The sequence below is a fragment of the Delphinapterus leucas genome, chromosome 18 (genome assembly GCF_059928025.1).
Source record: "Delphinapterus leucas isolate spDelLeu-1000000601 "Yukka" chromosome 18, BTC_Dleu_Yukka2, whole genome shotgun sequence".
NCBI lineage: Eukaryota > Metazoa > Chordata > Mammalia > Artiodactyla > Monodontidae > Delphinapterus > Delphinapterus leucas.
The window spans coordinates 63,266,449-63,291,041 of record NC_143146.1 but is presented as its reverse complement, the minus strand read 5'-3'; the positions used below and the strand labels follow the sequence as shown (position 1 = coordinate 63,291,041).

General features: G+C 46.8%; 2 protein-coding genes across 7 annotated transcripts in view; one reads left to right on the top strand and one right to left on the bottom strand.

Annotated features, from left to right (window-relative positions):
• The window catches only part of DHRS12 (dehydrogenase/reductase 12), a 38,478-nt gene extending 33,183 nt beyond the window's left edge, over positions 1-5,295 (top strand). For 4 of the 5 annotated variants that reach the window (XM_022574761.2, XM_089899615.1, XM_089899614.1 and 1 more), the window contains 2 exons: positions 2,136-2,273; positions 3,158-5,295. In XM_022574761.2, the coding sequence (XP_022430469.1) occupies positions 2,136-2,273; positions 3,158-3,267 (248 nt within the window). In that variant the 3' untranslated portion in view covers positions 3,268-5,295. Of the gene's footprint in view, positions 1-2,135; positions 2,330-3,157 lie in introns of all 5 variants that reach the window. The other variant, XM_089899616.1, reaches the window with a different exon arrangement.
• A 6,314-nt stretch (positions 5,296-11,609) lies between these two features.
• WDFY2 (WD repeat and FYVE domain containing 2) overlaps positions 11,610-24,593 on the bottom strand; it is a 171,061-nt gene continuing 158,077 nt past the window's right edge. For both annotated transcript variants that reach the window (XM_022574765.2, XM_089899617.1), the window contains 5 exons: positions 20,643-20,748; positions 16,662-16,763; positions 15,675-15,805; positions 12,815-12,923; positions 11,610-11,789 (listed from right to left, as the gene is read on the bottom strand). In XM_022574765.2, coding sequence (XP_022430473.1) covers positions 11,760-11,789; positions 12,815-12,923; positions 15,675-15,805; positions 16,662-16,763; positions 20,643-20,748 — 478 coding nt within the window. In that variant the 3' untranslated portion in view covers positions 11,610-11,759. The remainder of the gene's footprint in view (positions 11,790-12,814; positions 12,924-15,674; positions 15,806-16,661; positions 16,764-20,642; positions 20,749-24,593) is intronic.

The window sequence follows — 24,593 nt, the reverse complement described above, 5'->3', positions numbered from 1 at the left end:
GGTTCCTAGAAGTAGTGATGCACACAGGTCAGTAACAATCACGAAGGAGACATGTGGAATTTTCTGGAAGCGCGTTGGAGCAGCAGGGAGGGAGAGCAGAGCTCTCCTCGGGATCTGGCCCTCCCAACTCCGTGGCCTGGGGTAAATCACGTGGGTTCTGTAGCTCTTTCCTCCTCCCCCGAAAACAGCAGCACAGGAGCACCCCCAGGACACCTGAGAGCCCAGAGCTGCTCACAGCCGTGTCTGGATACTGACGCGTGTGTCCTCACAGCCCCACTGCGGTGGGCACTAGCATCATGCCCATTTCCAGATGGGGAAACTGAGGCACAGGGGGGCCAGGATGTCCCGGCTGGGCCCGGCCACAGTGTCGTGGGCAGCAGGCTCTCTCGTACACGTGCTGTCGTCCTTTCTGAAAGCCGGTTGAGCAGAAGCCTTAACATTTGTATATACATCCTTGGAATTCATCCTAAGAAATAATGAGAGATGTGGAAAATGAGGTTGCTCACCACAGCACTCATGCTAGGAGAGTGAGTTAATAAATTATGGAGCACCTGTACAAGAAATCTGTTCAGCCCTGAAAACTGCTGGGGAGAAATGTCTATGGGAAAGGAAAACTGCACTATACCATTAAATGAAGGTATCAGTCCCCCAAACTGTACGTGCCTTAGGGTCTTATTTTTGCTATACCCATATCCCCATGGAAGAAGGCGTATGTTGGTGCCACGTAGCATCCCGTGGAGACCTGGCTAGGAGAGCTGGCGCAGACCAGCCCTCTGGGGCACGGATCTGAGGACGTCTGGCAGCCTCCTGTTTTAAACGCAGAGGGGGTGTCCTCAGCCAGGCACACCAGGAGGGACTCAGGCCAGGGGTGTTGCGAGAGGGTGGCTTCTTGTCGCTTCCGGATGGGAGACATGCCCAGCCCTGCCTGACCAGGTAGCTCCGTCAGGCCGTGGAGGGCAGCCAGCCTGTCATCCTCCCAAGGACATCACCCTGACAGTCCTCATGTCAACCTGTGTGCTTGCAAAATCTGTGCTCCAAGCCCACTCCCTGGATCCACCATCTGGGTCAAGGTGCAGTTTGCCCTCTATTGTCCACAGGTCACAGGGCAACGACTGGGCCTCTCGGGTGCAGATGGCCTGTCTGGGGACACAGAAGCCTGAGGGAGGGCTGGGCAGGGGCCTGAGGCCGGGGACACTTGTCCTCCCCGAGTGCTGTGACAGAGGATTCAAATTCCTTCTCTTTGCTCATCAGTATTTCCTAATTTTTCCACAATTAGCAAGTACTGTTTCTGTGAAAAGAAAGAAAATATATTTTTAATATAAAAACTGAGGGCCTTAGATTAGATGATCCTTTCTCTCTCTGAAATCCTCTGATCTCATTACGGCTTTCAGACGTTGTTTTCTCTGCCTCCTTTTCTTTCCTTGGCTTCACGAGAGAAGTTTTGTTTCCCAGCGTGCTCACTGTTGGGACAGTGTGTTCCCCGAGGTCTGTGGGCGGGGGCTGGGCCTCCCGTGGTGAGGACGGGTGCCCTGGGGAGGTGACACCAGGAAGGGAACCTCTGTGTAGCCGGGTGTGGGGGGCAGGGGGAGGACGAGTTAGAGGAGCTTTGGCAGAGGAATGAAGAAGTCCCTCCCCTTCTTACTACACTCCTCCCTAAAAAGCAGGAAACACTAGTGCAGCCCGAGGAGCCATCAGCCAGGATCCTCGGAGAGGTCAGAATCCTTGGCGAGAGATGGTTCACCCAGGAAGCGGGAGTCTGATCCCCTCTCAGCCTCAGTGTGACCCTCCTTTCCTAGGATAGAAAGCGGGGAGGTGCTGGAGATTTTGCTCCCAGGGGACGGGCTGGTCTGGGCGCCCGGGGCCCAGGGGACACGGGACCCAACACACTCGGGGCTCTGGTGAGCAGCACTTCCCTCCCAGGCCACAGGGTGACAACTCAGGGGCTTTGTGACAAGGCTGTGTGAAATCTGGACAGCCTGGAGGAACGCTGTGTTGAAGTGGAAAGAGGGCAGTCTGTGGTCCCGTTCCGTTTCATCGTTGTTATTTTGTCATTGGAAGAAGCCAAGCGCGGGCAGCGTCCTGGCTTGAGGATGCTGTCCTCATCTCCCTGTCCGTGCCCCCCCCCGCCCCTGCAGGTGTGCGGTTGTCGATGCCCGGGTTCCACGCCAGGCTGGGGGCCAGGCTGCGCTCTGAGGCCCAGGGCGCGGACACCGTGCTGTGGCTCGCCCTCGCCCCGACTGACGCCGTGCAGCCCAGCGGTCGCTTCTTCCAAGGTGACTTCCTCCCTGGGTGTGAAGGCGCCCCCGACCCTCCTCTCCGTGCAGCTCGGGTCTGGGAGGGACTGTTCCCCTTCCCCGTGATTGTGCCCGGCCTTCCTTGGCAGGGCGGCTCCTTCGCCTGTCGGGGCGGTTTGTGAAGGGCCTCACCTCTGACTTCGCACCACCCGCTTTTTCCATCCACCTTTCTGAACTCAGTGGGTCCCTTGAGGATGAAATCCTCGGGTTGTCATCCTTGTTCTGAGTCTTGGGCGAGGCCGGGCCCTGTGGGCACCGCGGAGATGAAAGCTCCCTCTCCGAAGGCCCGGGGATGGGAGCTGCAAGCAGCAGTGCAAAGGGAATGAGTCTCTTCTTTCTGCTTCCGGGGGCAGTTATTTGTTGAGGGTTTGCTCCCAACCTGGGCAGCATCCCGACGGGCCGTCTGAGAGGAGGCATGCTGAGGGCGGATGCTGGAGGCCAGGGCCTTCCGCCTCTTTCCCCACCACGGATGTGGCCGCCTGAGCCTGAGCCATGATGGAGCTCTGGTGACCCTGTGGCGGCTGGGGGCGTGGCCATACCTTCTCCGGTTCTCAAAACACTCCACACTCCCCAAGCCCAAACCCCACCCCCGCCGGCACCCATGCCTGAGGACCCTCCCCCCAGCCTGCTGGAGTCCCTCAAAACCCAGCCCGACACCTGTACTCCCCAACTCGGTCTCCCTTCTGTAGCACCTCATCGTCTGTGGGGACCCTTGAAGGCAGGGGTGGCATCTAACTCCGTCCGGTGTGGGCCCCTCCCCGGCAGATGTCCGTGACATGACTGACACGGGGCCCAAGTGGCGGGCAGAGGCTCATCCACGCCGCCTCGCTGCTCACACCTTTGTTCTTCCCTCTCACTTTTAGACCGGAAACCAGTGCCCACACATTTGCCTTTTGCTAGGACATCGTCCTCACCGGCTGAAGAGGAGAAACTAATTGAAATCCTGGAAGAGCTAGCTCAGAGATTTAAATAGGCCAGGCCAGACCCAACGCGGGGCTGGAACCGCCTCAGAAAATATGGGAAGGTGTGGCCCAGGGGTAGACCAGTACACAGACCCCACGTCTAGACGTCCCCGTAGATTGGCCCATATTCCACTGCTGTGGTCTGAGCTGGCTTCCTCTCCTTCTGCAGTCATAGAAATCAGCCCCGTTCTTTATACAAAACCTAGTATTGAAGCCGTGACCCACCATCTCCTCACTGTGGGACCACAGGTGGGTTACTTACCCTCTGGGGGCCTCATTTTCCCTGTCAGTGGAGATTTTAGTGCTACCTACCTCAAGGGGTGGTTTTAACGATTTAGTGAACTACTAGTAATGCACTTAGAAGAATGCTTGGTGCATCGTAAAGACTTGATATATGTTTGTTAGCTATTAACATCAGCATTTAACTGACAAGTGTGCTAAAACTCACGGGAAAAAAAGAAAATCCCCCTAAAGGTTACCCCCCTGTAGCAATGAGGAGCCACACAGAATGGGAGCTTTTATTTTAAAGTAAATACGACTGGGGCTGGGAACTAGCGAATCTGCCTCTTCCGCAGTATCTTCTTTTCCCGTGTAAATTTCTCCTTTGGGATGTGGTTTTTTTCTAAAGATTCCATGGCCTGGTTTATTTACATTTGCTACGATTAGAAGTGGCATGGACATACATACACTACCAAAGTAAAGTAGCTAGCTAGTGGGAGCAGCCGCGTAGCACAGGGAGATCAGATCAGCTCCGTGCTTTGTGACCACCTAGAGGGGTGGGATAGGGAGGGTGCGAGGGAGACGCAAGAGGGAAGAGATATGGGGACATATGTATATGTATAACTGATTCACTTTAAAGCAATTATACTCCAATAAAGATGTTAAAAAAAAAAAAGTGGCTTGAATTACGCACCTGGCATTCCGGTGCTACTGTTTGGTAAAACTTCTAAGCTATTTGCATTTTATGTCTTAGTGACGCTGGGAAAGTTGTAACAAAATCGGTGAACAGATTTAGGATAGCTCCATACACGTTCTGGATGGTCACGGCGAAATAAACGTAATGCATCACCCACAGCGGAGGAGAACCCAGCTGGGCACCGCTCAACCAGTCCCACGGTGCGGGGCCTTCAGACGTGCCTGAGGTGCTCAGGTCCAGGCTGTCAGCCGAGGAGCCCCTAGGAAGGGGCTTTCTGGTGAGTCCGCTTGGAAGATCAGTGAGCAGCGGCCCCCCGGGCATGAATCTCTCCTTTCCTGAAGGAGGACACTGGGGGCTGCCGAGGTGCTGGGTGTGGGCGGTGCTGGGTGTGGGCGGGGCCGGGCGGGCACGGGCAGGCTGGATGGAGGAGGGGCAAACCGGCCACCCCTCCCACCGGCCCTTTGACAGCGTGCAAGTCATCGACTTCTTCCCACTTCTTATCTGTAAAATGGGCCTCATGAATTTTTACGAAGGCTTTTCCTGGCTGTATTTTTCCTGAGTCCTCTCCTTCGTTTGGAAAGTTTATCAGCCACAGGTAAAGCAGCCTTGTGTGAAAGATAAAGAAAATAAAAAGGTCTGCTCAGCCAGCCATGGTGAACGCCAACGCAGGGCTGCTGGAGTGCGTGTGTGTCACATGGCACAGCTCGACAACAATGACAGGACCACAGGTGCAGGAAGGTTTCCAGAGATTTATTTTAAACCGTGGCGGTAGCTTGCATTGAGTCTTTGACATTGGTCATGGCTACACATTCATTTTGGTTAGCGGGAAGCACAGTGGGAAAGTGAGCAGAGTTCAGAAACGTTCACGACATTCAGCAGCATTTGAATGGAGAACTGGATACATTTAACATCGTGGGAAATCCCTGCTTATTCCCACCTAATCACATTCAGGAAGTCAATGTCAAGACTGCTTGGTCTGGTTGGGGGAATCTAGTGGCAGAGGGTGTGGCAAATGCCAGCAGGGTTTGGCTAGAACCACGTTTGATAAATCTCTTCCAGCTTTGGGCTTATTACATTTTCAGCCTGACCCCTTGGAGAATCTCATTTCAAAAAGAAAGAAAAAGACATCCATAAAGCAACACGCCCGCTGCAGCCAGGTTCCAACGTGGCTGTAGACTGGTGGGCGTGCAGGGTGGAAGCGTCCGTGTCCCCTGTTGTAGAGACAGTGGCAGGCAGGCACGAATGTGGGGCTAGCACCTTCCCGGTTGTCCAGTTAGTAACAGTTTTTGGACTTTTCATATAAAGATTTTCTTCTGCAAAATGACAGTACATTTGAAAAAAAAGCAGATGGCGTAAAACACAAATATGTAAGTATACAGTGGTTACCAGCGACACAAGTATTTTGGTCCATACTTCATATGCTACTAACATAAGGCAGCCATCTATTTAAATGAAAGAAAAAGTGTGTATAAGTGAAATACTTTTTTCAAACCATTTCTCCTTTTTGTGTTACAGTTTACCCTCTCATGCTTCCCAGAGAACCAAGGGGGATAAAAAGGAGAAAGGATCCTAAATATCAAAGTCACATTCTAAAACTAACCTTTAAGCCGACCTGCAATTCCCCTTCTCTCCCAAGAAAGTCAGATACACTTTTGTACACTCACGAAGGTGAACATTTTGAGGTATTTGTTTTTAATGAGATGGTACTATGATTGACTTGCACCTTCATCTTTTTCAAACCTCCTGGGCTCTAGACGGGAAAATACTGGAAGCAGTTTACTTGATGTGACACAAGACAAAGGCAGTGGGATGTGCTCCCGTTTACCTGAGTGAAGTCAGCCACATGCAGGCGGGTCACTGGTAATGGTTAGGTCAGTTTAGTAATAACAGTCATGGAATCATAGGATCACGGATTGGAAGGGATCTTAGGAACAATCATTGAATTCAACTTCTACTCAAGGCTTTTAATCTTTCCACATCTATTCCACTATAAATAGACAAGGGGCTACATACTGTCTGCTCCAAAATTCCCTGGCAAAAGAAACACAAAAGAGGAATCCCATTCCAGTGTTGGACAGATCTAATTTTACACCCTGCTTTCTTGTGTTTGGCCTAAACAGGCTTCTTGGTGGAAAGGATAATGTTTAAAGGCAAAATTACAAACTAAAAACATGGATGTCCCTGAATTAAGTTACGGACACATGATACTTGGGCACTGAAGGATAAAGGCAAGTGGATGGAATACAAGTATCAGTACTAGGAAGTACCGAGGCCCGCGGTGGGACGCCGGGATGCCCCTGCTCGGTAGAGTCGGGTCTCCAGGGCGGTGGCTGCCTGAGCTCTTTTACTGTCGCCGAATTGAGAAAAACATTCCCTTCCGCTTGGCGAGTGCCACTGCGATGAGGATTTATCACATTTACCACATTGTACTGAAATGACCATTACTTGCAAGAACGATTCAAAGCCAGAGGGAAATGAGGGCAGCAGTGGCCTGCTTGCTCACGGGAAGGCCGTGTGGGTGCAGTGCCACCGCTGTCCAGAACAACCTCCTCCACAGGTCAAGGCCTGTCCTTTTTCAAAGGGGAGCTCCTAACCTGGGCCCCCAGGTAATAGCGGAATCAGTATGCCGTAAGCTCATCCAGGCCAAGTCTGTGCAAGCAGTGGTCTCCAGCCCCACCTCACAGCCTCCAGTGAGGGGCTGTGCCCCCAACAAAGTTCAAAAATTAGTTACCAGGGGTCATTTTAGGATAATAACTCAAGGTATTTCCAAAGAAAAAGAAAGTTTGATACCAGCCTCAGCTGCAGGGAAACTTGACTCTCTGGGTAGAGGTGCGTGGTGAACCGCGTGCTGCCTCTCTCTGTGGCCACGAGCATCTGCGTCTCACGGTGACAAGAGCTCAGGCTCCAGGACTGCAGTTGTGCACTTGATGTTCTCTGGCAGCTCCAAACCGCCTGTGGGCCCCGAGCACCAGGCTGATGCAGGTCCTGGGCCTTTGTTTACGCTGCTCCCACAGCCTGGGCTCACAACAACTCATCCTTTAACTCTCAGCTCAGAAGCCCTTTCCTCTGCAAGGTCCCCTGGCTCCACCCGTGCGGGTAGGAGCACCTGCGCAGCTCCTGGAACAGGACCCCCACAGCCCTCTGTCACTGGATTTACCACCTGGCACTGAAATGATCCATCTAGGCCACAGGATGACCCCGGGCCTGGTTCAAAGCCTGGAGTGTGGTGGACACTCAACAAAGGGTTGGACTGGATGAGAATTGGAGTCTCAAGGGTCATCTAGATCCCTCAGTGCTCAAGATGGACTTAATCTCTGTTTCCCAATCATGTCGCTAGATAGGCACTTGCATATCCAGAAAAACATAACTTTGTTTCAAAGGAAAAAAAGAATGTTTTCGGCAAAATGCTTTCCTTCACTTTAAAATATAAATCTTAGTGGACAAGGTCACTTACATACAATTAAACTACTATGAAAAGACCAAACCAAAGGAATGTCATTTAATGGATATTTATGTCCAGTAACTTTGATAACATAGTTTAGATCTAGTTCTTTGCTTAAAAGGCAAAATTCAGGCATTAAAAACTGATTAATGTTAAGAAAAAAATAAATTCTGCTTTTGAAAAAATGAATCTTAAAACAGGAATAGAAAGGCAATGTTCCATAAGAAGGTCAATGAAGAGACTGGCTCAGTGCCAACCCACACACGGAGGGTGAGGTGGGCTTTCAGTGCCCCTGGATTTCCACTTAAACTTTGTAGCTGGGGTGGTCTGTGGGGAAGAGTGTAGGAAGGAGTTTATGCTGATGGAGACCTGCAGGAACTACCTCACTGCACATACCCATCCGCTTGGAACCACAGGCTGGGGCCAAAGGCTGTGCCTACAATGAGAGGAACAGACCCGGTTCCGAGAGCTCCCTGCCTCGAGGCTGGAAGTCATTGCTCCCCCTCACGCCATTACCAGTTAATGTTCTAAAACAACTGTTCCTCGAAAATTCTTTCAGGTTTCCCTTGTTGATACCTCTGCGATCTCTAACTGCCTGGTGTGACTATAGTGTTTTGTGCTCGGAACATTCTAGATGTCTGAAGATCCCTTCCAGTTTTGTGATTTTATGATTCTTTGAATAATTCAAACAATCCAGTAAGAAATACATCATGGTTGATTGACCTCAGATAAAAAGATACCTGACTCCAAGTACTTAATCTAAAACCACTTGTGCTACTGTGGAGACAACCCAGGCAGTTAAAGGTTCCAGTAACATCATTTCTTTGGAGAAGCTGAGAGCATGTGATTGGTTCTATCCTACCAAATGAAGGACAGCCACGTGCACGGTATGTGCGGGTTTGCCACTTTCCCAGCATAATCCTGTTAGGCTTTACTTGCCAGAGCTTCTGTATGTTGAAGTAACAGAGCAAAAAATATATATAAAGTGCAATTCCAGTGGGGTAAAACAAGAACTATGAGAGTTAACCCAGACAGGAGAAAAGCCAAGTGCTGGCACCAGCTTCCACTCCTAATGAATGAAGCCTCCATTCCATAAAAATGCTTGGAAGGCACCCCGACACCAACACATATCTACGAGTTACAAAAATGGTGGAGATAATGTAATACTCAAGAATTCACAGTATTATAAACACACACAGTTGGCGTGCTAAGCGCTTCTCACCAAGTTCAAGCACCTACACAAATGAGGAGAAAGGAAAAGGCAGGGCAACGGATACCTTGACATATCTGTGGTTACTGATCGTGACTCTCGTCACCAACGAGGTGTCCAGTGGTTTCAACCTCTGAGTGGCCCTGTGGGCTGGGATACAGAGAGGCTGGGAGGGAGATGGCTGGACTGAAGTGCAGGGTCACAGACCAGAGGGACCACGGTGTCACATGTGGTCCAAAGGAGACAATCAGCTTTCCCAGTGGGGTTTGAGCTCATCGAGACCCAACTCAGATCCACTTCAGGTCTGCCGCGCGCCTGATCCACCGTCTCCCTATCGCTGTGCTTGCCTCTCTATACACAGGCCGGGCTCCAAAGTTCAGGAAGGGAAAACAGCGATTCTTTCCTACAATTCATTTCCAACACACAGTCCTTTATTACGTACAACTTAGTTAAGTGGCTCCAGGTTCTAGTAGTAAACTACAAAATAGATACGAGTTTTTTTGCGGTACGCGGGCCTCTCACTGTTGTGGCCTCGCCCGTTGCGGAGCACAGGCTCCGGACGCGCAGGCCCAGCGGCCATGGCTCACGGGCCCAGCCACTCTGCGGCATGTGGGATCCTCCCGGACCGGGGCACGAACCCGTGTCCCCTGCATCAGCAGGCGGACTCTCAACTACTGCGCCACCAGGGAAGCCCAATATTTGAGTATTTTAAATTCCCTTTTTAAAGCTCTCTCACAGAGCAGTCATGCGGAAGAGACTCAAGTTAGTTATAATGGCTTTGGCTGATGGCAGGCAAGGACTGTGTAGAAGTGGCAGTTAAGTGATAAGTGGTAATTGCTGTGTGTGTGTGTGCGTGTGTGTGTGTGTACACAACCTTAGAGTATGGTCACATGGGCCCATCTGCCCTGATGTCCCAGGTCATGGCTGTCACGTACCATGGCTGCATGGGGCACACCCACTGTCCTGCTTCCCAAAGCTGCAGCAGCAGAATCATCTCGAAGAAGCCCGTCCCCCGGAAGCACACTTGGTCAGTGTTGGGGGAGGGATAATCCAAGTATGGCTGGGAGGCCTTCTCCCAGTTAGAAAGAAAATTAATGATCACGAGGGGGAAAAATTACTTTCAGGAAAAGAGGAAAAAAAAAATAGGACTTCAACTACTACCACCCCAAATTGTCAGATCAAAAGAGAACAAGATCCTGTGGAGGTAGGGCTCAGATAGGGAAGGGCAAGTAATTGGCCTGTTTAACTGTGAGGCTCTGCTTAATTAACCTGATGAACCCCAAGGACCCGGGGATCCCCCAATGCTCCTGACAGGTGAGGGCTGAATGAGGTGGCACTTGTGTAAAGTGCTTAGAACGGGGCGAGCACATAGCTCGTGCCTGCTGCTAATTTCAATTCTATTTTTACAAATGAAAATAAGATTTTTTTTTTTTCTTTGCGATACGCGGGCCTCTCACTGCCATGGTCTCTCCTGCTGCGGAGAACAGGCTCCAGACGCGCAGGCTCAGCGGCCATGGCTCACGGGCCCAGCCGCTCCGCGGCATGTGGGATCCTCCCGGACCAGGGCACGAACCTGCGTCCCCTGCATCGGCAGGCGGACTCTCAACCACTGCGCCACCAGGGAAGCCCCCAAAAATAAGATTTTAAAAAAGAACTTCAATATCCCAAGTTAAGTCACTACACACAAGAATATCTCAAGTTATCAAGTTTGAGTGGATTCCCTTAAAATTAGAGTTTAGATTCATCTCCTAAAGCCTCCCCCTGCCCCTCTTTTTTTTTTTTTTACATTCCCAACTGGAACACAGCATGAACTGTAGGATTCAGTACCTTTTATGTCTCAGTTCACACAATTTTAGTATGAAAGTGTGCAAAGTGTTCTCATAAAATACATGAAGATAAAAATCTTTAAATATCTCGTTTTGAAAGAAGAAAATACAGACGGTGAGGAATAAAGCAGGATACAACCTCGCAGCAACGAACATGTTCAAGTTCAGAGGTGACATCACATAGAACAACGCATTTTAAAGACACTATTCTTGAAGGACACAGGGTTTTGTTGTTTTGTTTTGTGTTTAATATGAAGAGCGACAGAGAGCTGTGTCAATAAAACTAAAACCTAAAAGGCTCAGAAAGCTCCAGCTGAATTAGAAACGATCCAGGCACTGAGAGTTGAAGGCCTGAGTTATGAAAATCTACTTTGTGGCTGGGAGTGGCTTTCTCACAACATTTGTTTTTAATGCAGGAAAGACAGAGAAAAACTGAGGCAGAAACACAAGGTCATTTCCACTCCATGAGAGCACGTACGACCTAGATATCACAAACAGATCACTCTCAGGCGATTCAAGAGTCAGCTGGGAAATCCACATGAATGGTTTTCCAGGTCTCTCAATGGGAGGGGATTTCTACGAAAGCAGAAACACTGCAAATAAACTGAATACCTACACTCTGGGGAACAGCAGATGAAGCTGAGGGTGGATACATAGAGAAGAAAAAGATGCCGACCACGAGATATGTGTCCCAGTGAAGGAAACACGGAAACTACTTGATAACTACCGAAAACACCCTGAACAGTTATACACGCCTCATTTCTCCGACACACAAAGCAACAACTAAAATGAAGTGGTGAAAAATATAAAACTTAAAACACCCCACACTGAGTTTGCAGTATACTCAAAACAAGGTAGCACAGCCAGACTGTATAAACCACTTGTTAAAAAAATATCCTCTTTTATATCGTATGAACAAGTTGCAAGAGTTCCCTCGCAAGAGCTCACCAACCGCTCACCGCCGTGTGTGCGGGTCACACGCAAGCTCAGCTCAGCTCTTCAGCTTCTCTCCCACCACTCACGCATCTGCTTTACAGCTCCAGTCATGATTTAGGTTAGAACAACCGTTTCTTGAGTAAATACTATCTTTCTGGTGCCTGGAAGGGGCATCAAGACACAACCGGGGTCATATCCCACAACTGTAAAAAGAAGAAGATCTCTGATGAACTACCATTAACTGTGTTGAGCATCCAGTCTTTGTAACTGAATTCAAGTGTATTTTTTAACTTAACAAGGAACTAAGTACTATACGAACATCATTTATAAATCTATAAAATAGTATTTGTCCATCAAAAAGTTCAACGTAACCCTCAAAAACAGGACAATGGCAGCTGGAAATTTTAATCCGGCTGATGGAGGATAAAGGCAGATTAGTTCATTCAAGGGGGAAGGGAAGTAACATATGAGGCAACAAATGGGTACCAAGATGTGCTGTGTCCTTTCTATATCTCATCTCATCTTCCAAACAGTTCTACGAAATGTCTCATTTTCAAAAATAAAGGAACCAAGCCTCCCAGAATTTACTTTAAACGTGCTCGAAGTCACAGAGGTCTGGTGGCTTCCAAAGGGGGTTATTTCAACCGCCCCATCCTGCTGCCGCCTCCAAGAAGGGACCAGAATGGGCCCAGGAAGTAGGGCTCAGTGAGCGAGGCAAACCTGAGCCTCTGGGTGCCTCAGAGAATGACACAGGTGTGGCCCCTTCAGTCCTGTGCCTCTGCTGTGTCACAAAATCCATGTGGTCTAGCGCAGTCCTCAGGCCCTGGAGGACTGCTCCCGGGTAATTGATCTCACTGGGAAAAGATCTTGTTTATTACTTGTTGGCTCATTCAATGCTCAGCTCAAACCCCCTCCTGAAGCCATCTCCATCTCCTGAACTCGTCCAGTAATTCTTTGTCCATATTACTCTTTGGGCTGCTGAACATGTGACCTATTATTAACTGTCTTTTTAAAAGTATGTCCCCAGTAGACTAGCTGTTCCTTTCAGGCGAGAGCCATGTCTTATTTTGGTGTGTACAGCCAGTGACTGTTCACGGCAGGTAGCAGGTTCTCAAAAATGCTCATTGCCAAGGGTAAGCTTTGGAGCAGACCTCATGTGGTCTTGGGGTTCCTGTATATTTACACAGGGCCAAAGACGGAAAGCTTCTAAGATAAGAGAGCATCCTACCTTAATAACCTTGTCAGTTCCCGAAGTCAGTAACCATCCTCTGGTGGCATCAAAATGCACATGCACGATGTTATGTTTACTGTCATGGAAGGTCGCCGTGGGTGCACGTCTGGAGGGAGCAAAGAAAGTTTCCAAGAGTAAAAGGCAGTGGTATATAAAGGAAGAAGATCTAGAGTGACATTAAGCTCTAATTTTTAGCCAAATGGCTAAAGTGACTTCACGATTAGAAATGCTCCTGGGACTTCCCTGGTGGTGCAGTGGTTAAGAATCTGCCTGGCAATGCAGGGGACATGGGTTCGAGCCCTGATCCGGGAAGATCCCACATGCTGCAGAGCAACTAAGCCTGTGCGCCACAACTACTGAGCCCGTGCACCACAACTACTGAGCCCGTGCACCACAACTACTGAAGCCTGTGCACCTAAAGCCTGTGCTCTACAACAAGATAAGCCACAGCAATAAGAAGCCTGCTCACCGCAACTAGAGAAAGCCCACATGCAGCAACAAAGACTCAATGCAGCCAAAAATAAATAAATTAATAAATTTTTTAAAAAATGGGGCTTCCCTGGTGGCGCAGTGGTTGAGTCCGCCTGCCGATGCAGGGGACACGGGTTTGTGCCCCGGTCCGGGAAGATCCCACATGCCACGGAGTGGCTGGGCCCGTGAGCCATGGCCGCTGAGCCTGCATGTCCGGAGCCTGTGCTCTGCGACAGGAGAGGCCACAACAGTGAGAGGCAGAGCTACTTTTATTCCCTGGTGACATGTTATGATTTTTTTAAAAAAAGGGTAAAAGGATTCTTATAACTCTCCAAAATGGTCAAAAGATGTTGAAGTTTCTAAACGTCCTTTTGGAGATTTTGTTGCTCTGACTGAGTCTGTGAGGCTCTCTACCTGTGCTGTAAACAAATCTTTAAAATGACCCACAGTGCTTTTGCTAAGTTTGATCTCAGAAGGACTTGCTGGTAAAATAGTCTACCTTTGTCTATTGCATTAAAAAAAAAAGCACACTTGTTAAAACGCCCAAGACTCTCATTCTCATCTAAGGGCTCTTCATTCTTTCTCCTCTTTTCCCTGGTATAACTGCAGATCTGGTTTTTCTGTGGCATTCTGATGCTTTGACAAGTAAAACAATATATTAACAAACACTGTTATTTGCTTTTTAGTTTTTTAATCTGTGTGTTTTTTTAGTAAGAAGGCTGGTCAACTGCCTAGGTACTCTAGAGGCAATGCACATGCTCCCACGGAGAAGAAAGCAGAAGAAACAGTGATGTGGGAAAGGGGACAGGGACGTGGAAGGAGACTGCAGTTTTCTAATCATGTTTCACATCGCCGCTCCTCGGCAATGGGCTCCCTGAAGATGGCTGTTAATTGCTCAATCTGGAGAACAGATCTTCAGTATCCTAAAACTGATCACTTTAAAATATTTAGAACTAAAGAATTAGGTTTAATTTGTAGTCACTTAGACTCTCTGGGTCTGTGTCTTTAATGAAGAATTAAACTAGAATATCCTGTCTCTTGCAGCTCTCTAATTTAATGAGAACTCATTAATTTCACCACATACGATGAGCAGAACATAACCAATGAACATAAATGCTTACTTATGCAAGGGCATCTTACTTAACATTTGCTATGACTAAATAAGAATGAAAAAAACACATACATTAACATTAGGGTTATCTGTAAGAGAATGCTTTGTTTTATTAATTTGCCAAGAATTTCCTTTAAATGCTGACCTCCTCTGATGCATTTTTTTTTTTTTTTTTTCTTTTTGCGGTACGCGGGCCTCTCACTGCTGCGGCCTCTCCCGTTGCGGAGCACAGGCTCCGGAAGCGCAGGCTCAGCGGCCATGGCTCACGGGCTCAGCCGCTCCGCAGCATGGGGGATCTTCCCGGACCGGGGCACAAACCCGTGTCCCCTGCAGCGGCAGGCGGACTCTCAACCACTGCGCCACCAGGGAAGCCCTACGTGCAGCTTTTAAGACACCCATCTAGTACGTAAAATGATTTTACTCTAAACAGGTGTGGGGGTGGATGGAGGTGGGAGAATTGGGCAATAAGTTCCCTATGAGATCCTGTTGTAATTCACTAAAAGGGAAACTTGGTGAAGAGCATTCTGTTTACATCTGTTTTACAACAGCTGACATGAAAAAGACGACATGGGAGGAATTCCCTGGCAGTCTAGCGTTAGGACTCCGAGCTTCCATGACAGGGGACACGGGTTCAATCCCTGGTGGAGGAACTAAGATTCCGCATGTCGTGCGGTGTGGCCAAAAAAACCAAACAAACAAAAAAAAGGAACATAGATTAAAAAAATGAAAAGACAACATGGATCTATCCCACCCTCCCTGCCACCCCCCAACAAAGCACAGCGGCACAGTAACCTCAGGTCCTGGGTTATTGGGAGAGACCGACCAGCAAGACTCAGCAGCTGGGCAACTGGCGGCACTGGCCTCTTAGGAGAAGTGGCTTAACTCTTCCTGGAAAACAAAAGCTCTGGAGCCTGTGGGCTGATTTGGTCCTATAATGATACCGGCTTGGGCTAGAAAGTAAACCCAGGGCTCCTGCACTGCTGGGCAATTCTCAAGAAAATGAGCAGACAGAGAGTTTGCTACAAGAACATTTCACGGCACACACCCCTGGGACTGACGAGAGCACAGAGATGATTTCTCAGCGTGCACTCTCTCCTCCTGCCCACAAGAGAACATGATCTCTTGGTGGAAAGGAGGGCTCTGCCCACCAGCCACGGTCTGCATTAGAAACCAGCAGGACTAGGGCCCTATTAGTCATGGCTGCGGCGCTGGGCGAAGCTCTTAGACCCGGCTCCCTCCTTAACCTCGACAATTCTGCGGATTGCTGGGACTTACTCCTCATCTGTGATGGCCTCGTGGCAGCTGTCACACACCCTCACTTCAAACTCGAAGCCCATCAGAGGGATGGAGGAGCGCTTGGAGCTGCACTTGCCGCAGACGGCCTTCCCGCACTTCCGGCAGTGGTGCTGGAGGGAGAGAAAACATGCTCCCTGCGGCTGCGCACCTCGGCCTGGCCGGGTAGGCTCAGGTGTGACCCATAGCATGCAGGTGAGGATGCTAAACCAGAATGTTCCAGGAAACTGAAGGAACACGCCAGGTGCTCCTCTTTTTGGACTGTTTATTCAGGATGAGGACTGTTTGGGAAGCACATGTGATCGTGCCACGGCCCCAGACCCCGCCCCCCTTCCCCAGTCTCGGTGCTTTCCAATTATCACCGTTATGAACTAGAGGACCCACCCAGCGGTCGGGTTATCTTAAAGCTGGGTGTCCAGAAGTGCCACCTCCAGAGGTTTCGCTGCTGGGTGAAGAACTGGGACGAAACCTGACTCAATCTACTGTCTGCACTTTGGCCGTGCTCAAGCTAGGCGACTGGCATTTGACTTCCTTGGGGCAGAACAAACCCAACCGTGGAATCAGATTGAAAATGCTGTATTATAAGTAGATATAAATAACTAAAACTAAGATGGAAGGAAGGAAAATGAAATTAAGAAGAAATAAACATCACTTACATAATTTCATGGTTTGGTACCAATATAAGCTAAGCACGGCCCCTCTAATTTTAAGGTACATCTCACTAGATGCCACTAGAATTCTAAAATCATATCCCTTAACTACTGGCACCAAGTGCCTACGGAAACCGAATGCAGCAGGAATGAGCTACAGGAGAGAAAGGGAATAAACTAGCGTGCGGTCACAAAGTGACTCCAGGGCAATAATTTACTCCCACTGCAGCTCTCGCCCAGGGGCGCTACTTCCTCCAAGATCACAAGGTAAAGTTATTTCTACACGATTACATTTTGAGGAAGCATCCGTATCACCCACCTGTCTCAGGCCAATTTTCTTGCTGTCCCACATCTGCTTGAAGTTCCAGAAGAAAGGCTGATCGCACTTTTGGCAGGAATCACTGTCCAACCACTCAGGGGTCTTGTCAAATAAAGCACACAACAGGTCACAGTGAGAAGCAGCCCAGACAGTGGAACCAGTGTCACTGCCGAAACTTACATAATCAAGATGTGTTTCTAAGAAACAGAGGTGTGATTTCTCGATCATTTTGAAAATATTTCCTAAATGCCTATGATGCGTCAGGTCCTGGGGATGTAGTGGTGAAGAGAAAGAATCTCTACCATCATGGAGCTTGTAATTTATCAGGGAAGACTTAATATGAAAATCTTATTAATAATAGTTATTATCTGAATCAGTGTAAGGATCAGAGGCCTGAGAAGGAGAAGCACAGAGCGCTGTGAGAGTGGGATGACCTAGGCTGGGGTTCAGGACTTTGTCTCTGACAAATGATAACAAGCTGAGACCTGGGGATGCATGGCAGGAGACCAGGCACAGTGGGCTGAGAGAGGGGCAGGATGGCTGGAGCGCATGGGTGTGTGTAAGGGGGGAGCAGGGGAGGGAAAAGGGGGAGTAAGGGGGGGTGGGAAGGGTATGAAGGGCTGAGGCTGGAGGGGATGCAGGGGCCACACCACTGACAGCTATGTTGAGGATTTAGGACGTTATCTCATACTTCCAGATCATATGCAATTATATTTGCTCTGATTGTGTACAATTACATACACCTGCCTATTACACATGCATGCAGCTACCCGCATTGGAGGGACAGAACCTGACCACAGCGGCGGGTTCTCAGGGAAGCTACTGGTCCTCTGTCTTGGCAGGGCCTGGCAGGGTGTAAGGCTCTGCTTCTTGCCTCATGGGTCATGTAATATCCTAGCTTTGTTCACTATTCTCCATCCCATGGCGAGTACTCTAAACTATGTCAAACTATGTCAAAAAGGATGTGTTAAGCTTAAAGCTATTCTTTATAAAATCTTTATAGATTCTCCATAGGGGGACACTACATTTGCTTCTAGAGTTCCATGCTCTACTCTGTAAATTCATCCTCTGGCAGAGAGACTGGTCTCTTTCCATATATCACCTAACCCAAGGAATTGGCGAAAATACACCCAACCCCAGGGTTTCCCAAAAGTGAATTCCAGGGCACGCCAATTTGACTGACAGGACACTTACTGTAAAAGAGGCCTGAGCTCAAACAAGTTTGAGAAATATGGTAAACAATGGCCTCCCCTCTCCGGGCTTCACAACAGACAGCAGCACAGTAAAGGCTCAGGAAGGACTTTGTTGATGTAATCCTTTTCTGAGGAAGACCTGTTATAGAACAGACTCAGGGACTTAGCCTATTCCCCTACCTTTAAGCAGAAATGAACCTAAAGCTACATATTTTCTCAGAAAAAAAAAAAAAAAAAGTTAAAAGGGGACACTTTAAGAGCTCTAATTCTTAGTCTATTTATTTTATTAAAACAGAAGAAAAGAAGTAAGCCTTTCACTTACTTGGTAATTTTCTTGCCCTAATTCGTTTAAAGACAGATTTAATAAAATAATCCAAAGTTTTTTAGCTGAAGACAACATTTTACCTCTAAAAGACTTATCTATGTTGTGATTTTTCAGTACACTTATGATGCAGGAAAATCAGGAAGATTTACAAACAACTTACACACACACACACACACCCTGCTACACGTTTTACAAGGAAGCGTGCTGGTTTAGGACACATATGAAATACATAAGTGGGTGTCTATGAGGAGGGAACTGACAGTAGGGCTCTGAAAAGGGGGAAAAACAATCAGCATGTGTAGTACGATTCCATTTTTTTGTCCAAAAAAAAAAATCTGACATGTATCTGCAGAGAAAAATGTAAGGAGGGATGTTTGCCAACATGTGAAGGGCAGTATTTCTGGGTGGTGGTATCATGAATAATTGACATTCTCTTTGTTAACAAGTACTCAGTCTAACTTTTCTACAAAGAACCTGTATTATATATACTTAAAAAAATAATAAAATTGTGAGAAATTGCGTTTCATTAACTGTACAAACACACGTTCAACCTATGGGATGTCTACCTGATCTGTGTTCTGCCACCTGAGGTCTCCCCCCGCCGGCCCACCCCCCGGCTGCCGTCCCCTCCTCTCTGCCTCTGCCTCTGCGCACGACCACTTTGCCCGCTCTTTGCTCTTGGTGCCTCTTGTTCTGGTCGGAGTGCACTCAGGCCCGTCAAGCTCTTAACACTCTCTCCTGCCACAGACCCTTCGCTGAGAACATAAGCCGACGATGACAATCCTCCGTCCGGATGCTCTAACTCACACCAACTGTGATTGAATGATTTATACCATTGAATAGTTCTCTGAAGTTTTCTCCCCTATGTCTTTTCTTCCAGAAAGGCCACCTGCCCTTCAGGGCAGGGACAGTTTCCTTACACCTCAGGCCTCCTGAGCTGAGCCCCACATGGCACTTGCCACACCTAGGTAGCAGCTCCATAGATACACCCCAGGGGATGTATGTTTACAAAACGGGACACGTGCAAAAAGTGGATGGAACCAGCACTGCTCATTTAGAGCTTTAAATCACTCGAGAAGATTTAAGATAGTCACCAAGTACCGAGCGCCCAGATATTTTCATGTCAAAAGGCATAACTGAAGCAAGATGGCTCGGAGGACTGCCCACCAACCACCTGGTTCCGTCTCTGGAACACTGCATCGTTATCCTCCTTTGGGCCTCTGTCTATCAAGGAGGGAGGCTGTGTGCACAGAGGGAAAAGAGCCCAGCGGTTCCCCTCCCCAAGTCTGGCCAGTCAGGCCTGGGAAGAAGCCAGGACAGACCAGGTGTGACTGTCCGTCACCCAAAACAGGCCACCATGCAGAATAACGAGTCACATGGGGGCCTGGCTAGCACACATTGTGCCGACATCTCTGCCTTTACGCCCACGGGGCCAAGTGGTACTTTCAAAAGCAACAGTCCACAATTCCCTACTTCCTGACGGCAAGGATCATTTTAATTAGTTACTAATAGAACTCCTGTGGATTTATGGTTTGAGCAAATCAAGCTTCAATCTCCTTAAGCATTTAATTACTGGTATTTGAAAGGCACTGCATTATGGGTAATAGCAACTACTCCCTTGAAATGAGATTGGGGTGAGGGTATGGAAAGAAGTTGGGAAATCGCTTTTGTCTAATTTTTCAAGTGTTGCTTTTCTAATTCTTGCATCCTGCAAGGAAATAAATTAGAAGAATACACACTGTCAAAGGGAAAGTTTACCCAGCATAATTCTAGGGAAATGAGAAAATGGTTAACTTCAAAGTACCTGTCAAAGAGGATATTCAGTAAGCAAATCGTTGTTAAGATGCTCAAAGATGAAAAAGAAAATTCACTGAAAAAAGAATGTTATGATAAAACTTAAATATATGCCTAAAAAATGACAATGTATATATTTATAACTGGAGAACTGCTTAGAATATGACTCGCAAACACAAAAAGATTATTTCTAATATTTCTATTAATACCAAACTAAGGATCCTTCATCAAATACCATTTCTCACACACTAGCCACCACTTCCCCCAATAACGTAAAGTACTACGCTTTCTGTTTTCGTAGGCACTTCATAGCAGACGGCTACTCACCTGAAAATAGTTGCTTCCTCTTTCTCGCCTGAACTGCTGTTGTAATGGGACAACAGATTTAAAGTCTAACCAGCTTAGTCTCAGTTGAAATTCTTACGAAACCTCCATTACGTTAAGTGTTACGTGCCAATTTATGGGGGGTTAAAAAAGAAAAAGGAAGCTCCTTTCATACCAGAATTTTTAAATTTTCTGACACAACATGTTTTATTTCATGGTTTACTCATAAAAGAAAGAAGAAGTGAGTAGGAGGGGAGGCTGAAGCTTTTTTCAGCAGGGTAGGAGCTGCAGAGCCCAGCCCAGTGGCTGAGGAGGGGGGTGGCCCGAGGCTGCTGTGACACCTACCTCCTGCCTCTCCACGTCCATGTTCCAGACGACAATCCCACCGTCACCACCACAGGAGATGAGCTGCCGCGTGTGCTGTGCATAGGACAGGGCCTGGACTCTGTCACTGCGAAAGAAGCAAGAGTTAGTGACAGTTCCCAAGAGCAGAGAGAGCCCTGAGGGAAGGAAGCCCAGCAGTTGGTCACATGCACACTCACCGCTGAGCCCCACCCAAGAGCAGATCTTGGAAAGCAGATGCAATTGTCAACATGCTAACATTGGGAGAGTACTCAAGATTTTCAACACTTAAAATAAGTCAAAATGCTCGTTTAATAATTAGCTAGGTTGAACATTTTTTTGCGGTATGCAGGCCTCTCACTGTTGTGGCCTCTCCCATTGCAGAGCACAGGCTGCAGACGCGCAGGCCCAGTGGCCATGGCTCACGGGACCAGCCGCTCCGCGGCATGTGGGATCTTCCCGGACCGGGGCATGAACCCATGTCCCCTGCATCAGCAGGCGGACTCTCAACCACTGCGCCACCAGGGAAGCCCTTGAACATCTTTTGATGTGCCTGTTGGCCATCTGTATGTCTTCTCTGGAGGCATGTCTATTTAGGTCTTCTGCCATATTTTTTTTAAATTTATTTATTTTTGTGTACGCTTGGTCTTTGTTGCTGCGTGCGGACTTTCTCTACTTGCAGCGGGCGGGGGCTACTCTTCGTTACAGTGCGCAGGCTTCTCATTGCAGTGGCTTCTCGTTGTGGAGCATGGGCTCTAGGCACGCGGGCTTCAGTAGTTGTGGCATGCGGGCTCAGTAGTTGTGGTGCACGGGCTTAGTAGCTCCGCGGCATGTGGGATCTCCCCGGACCAGGGCTTGAACCTGTGTCCCCTGTCCTGGCAGGCAGATTCTTAACCACTGTGCCACCAGGAAAGTCCCTTTCTGCCATTTTTTGATTGAGTTGTTTGTTTTTTTGATATTGAGATGTATGAGGTGTCTGTATATTTTGGAAATTAAGCCCTTGTCGACTGCATCATTTGCAAATATTTTCTCCCATTCCATAGGTTGTCCTTCCGTTCTGTTTATGGTGTCCTTTGCTGTGCAAAAGCTTATACGTTTAATTAGGTCTACTTGTTTACTTTTGCTTTTATTTCTTTTGCTTTGGGAGACTGATCTAAGAAAATATTGCTATGATTTATGTCCAAAGGGGAAAGTGGGGGAGAGGTAAATTAGGGGTATGGGATTAACAGATACACACCACTATATATAAAATAAACAACAAGGACGTACTGTATAGCACAGGGAACTATATTCAACATCTGGTAATAACCTATAATGGAAAAGAATCTGAAAAAGAATAGGTATATATATAACTGGATCACTTTGCTGTCCACCTGAAACCAACACAACATTGTAAATCAACTATAGCTCAAATTTTAAAAATGCTCGTGTAAGATGCTAAGGCCCCAAGAAGAGGTAGTCTTTGTCAGTTACCAACACTTAAGGAAAAAAGCTGTTGTACTGGTTCCTTAAATGATCAATTAAGTAAAGTCTGTGCCATCTGTTCATGTTATATTTGTAAGGTCATCCAACGAAGTGTCCGCTGGGCGTACCTGACGGAGCCAGGTAACCTGTGCTGCCTAAGACGGCTCCCAGGGTGAATCCAACACAGCAACAGACTTGAGTTTCACTGATGCTCTGTCTCTCTAGTTTTCATGCCCTCTTTACTGATTTTGTGTTTTATTTTTCTTTCTAGTTCATACATGGCTGACAAGTTATTCCCCCTTGGTGGGGAATTCAGCTTCAGGGTCTGACAATTTGATCACCAACAAAAGATGATAGAGACCTATGTTCCCGTGGCAAAAAGAGAACAAGGAATCTGGTTTCTCGGTTGTTTTTGTTTGAATATTTTTCCATTTTGAGCTCAAATTCATTAAGAATTCTGTGGCCACTGGGAAGGAGAATAACTCTGTGAAATCTCAACTGGCGATTTTTTGTGTGCTTTTGTGTTTACTTTTCACTTGCGGCTGCAGTTGTAGGACTGAAGCCATTAAGCTCTGTGCGTCCGTGTCTGCAGTTCAGAAGGGCCTATACGTCTTGTGTATGGAATGCTTTCCTGTTTCCAGAGGGTACCAATAAATTAGATTATGGCATCTTTTATATTATAAGCACTTGCTTATAAAGATAAGCAAGCGCTTATATAAATTAAATATTCCTAAACTTCACAGAAAATAAGGAAACTGAACCTCTAAAACTTTAAATTTACTAGACTTAAAAATTATTCCACAGAAAATACACCCCAACTCAGTGATATTTTAAGAATCCAAGTTCACAAAATTAGGGTAACTCTTTGGCAAATAAGACTAGCGTGATGAGTTTTAAAACACAGGTATGTCTTTTTCTGGATTAATCAGTGTTAAATATAATGCAGAGGTACATTTTGTTTTATTTGGGTTGATTTCTCCTAAATTTATGTAGGACAACTAGTCAGATAAGCTAATATTATGCCTATATAATGTTTAAGATTTTAAAAAATAAGTTTGTGTTCAATTAATTATTCTGATAAACTTTTTATATATACAGCAATTATGTTTTATAGCATATCAACTTAAAGATCATTCCCAAGATCTTTAGGTAACTTACAATGGACTAATAGTAAGTTGAGCTAATTGATAGTCATTGGATACCTACCTAGATAATTTCTAAGTAACTGAAACTTCGATTACAAAGCATAATAAGCATATATGATTATATATGTTGGCCTATTTTTGTGTGCTGTAGAGAGGCTGTAACTGAGGTGAGTCATGTCAAATGAACGTGTTCCTTTTTGCCACTTTCAGGGGATGCAAAAGTGATGTATGTCACAGTAGAAATTGATGTCACGTGATTCATGAGCTGTGCTAGTCTAGCTGTGCTAAAATGCCTGCATGTGATGGAAAGTTCTCAATTATCCACATCCTCCCTCCTCCCAATCTTCTCTATGAAATATAAGTTAGTTACTTTGGTTAATTATTATAATTAAAATGGGTGGTTGAGACTATGCCAGGTGCAGTAATGAAAAGGAAATACGATTGTGTCTGTGTTCTGGGGGAAGAAAAAAAAAAAAAGTATTGGTTTTTTTTCTTTTTTCTTTTCTGCACCACATGGCCCGTGGGATCTTAGTTCCCCGACCACGGACCGAACCCGGGCCCTCGGCAGTGAAGTCAAATCAAATCTGAGAAATTTTTAAACTATTGATTCATCTGAAAATAGCAATGATGAATCCATTGCATCTTAACGTAAATAACATATATTTTGGGGAAAATAACTATATTTCCCAAAACAAAATATTTTGAAGACAAAATGGCATTGTTTAATATTTGTGCAAGTCTTTCTAATGTCTGGCTTAATAGGCAAGAACCAAATACTCATCTCTTTCTGCATTTGTTATAATGTCACTCAGGTAGCCTCTGGAAAACTCCATCATATACTTTCGAGAGAGCATAAATGAATGAAAAAGGCAATTCCAAAGTAAAATATAAATTTGTTTCAGAATATAAAAGAGAAAAATAAAAGACAAAACATGGAAAATGAATCTTACTTGCTTTGGTTTATAATACTCGAGTCTTTAAAAAAAAGCTATAAAATACATTAAAATTTTGGCATAGTTCCCTCGGTTTTGATGGCTTGCCTCCTTAGTTTACTGAGTAATGCCTTGGACTACACTGCAAAAGGATATTCTTTACCTCCTATGGAATCTGCCTAGCTAGCAGAGATTCTGTGTCTCACGAAAATTATTTTCAGAGCTTTATGTTGACTTGAAAAGTTCTTGATTATTTAAGAAAAGAAAAAGGAACAAGGGCCCTCATTTGTGAAAAGACCTAAATTCTTTAAGACTGTGTTCCTTTCTACATTTATTTTCCAATGTTTTCTTGTTACTTCGATTATATAGATAACCAAGTATTGTTTCTTAGGCACCTGTGCTCCTATCTTAAT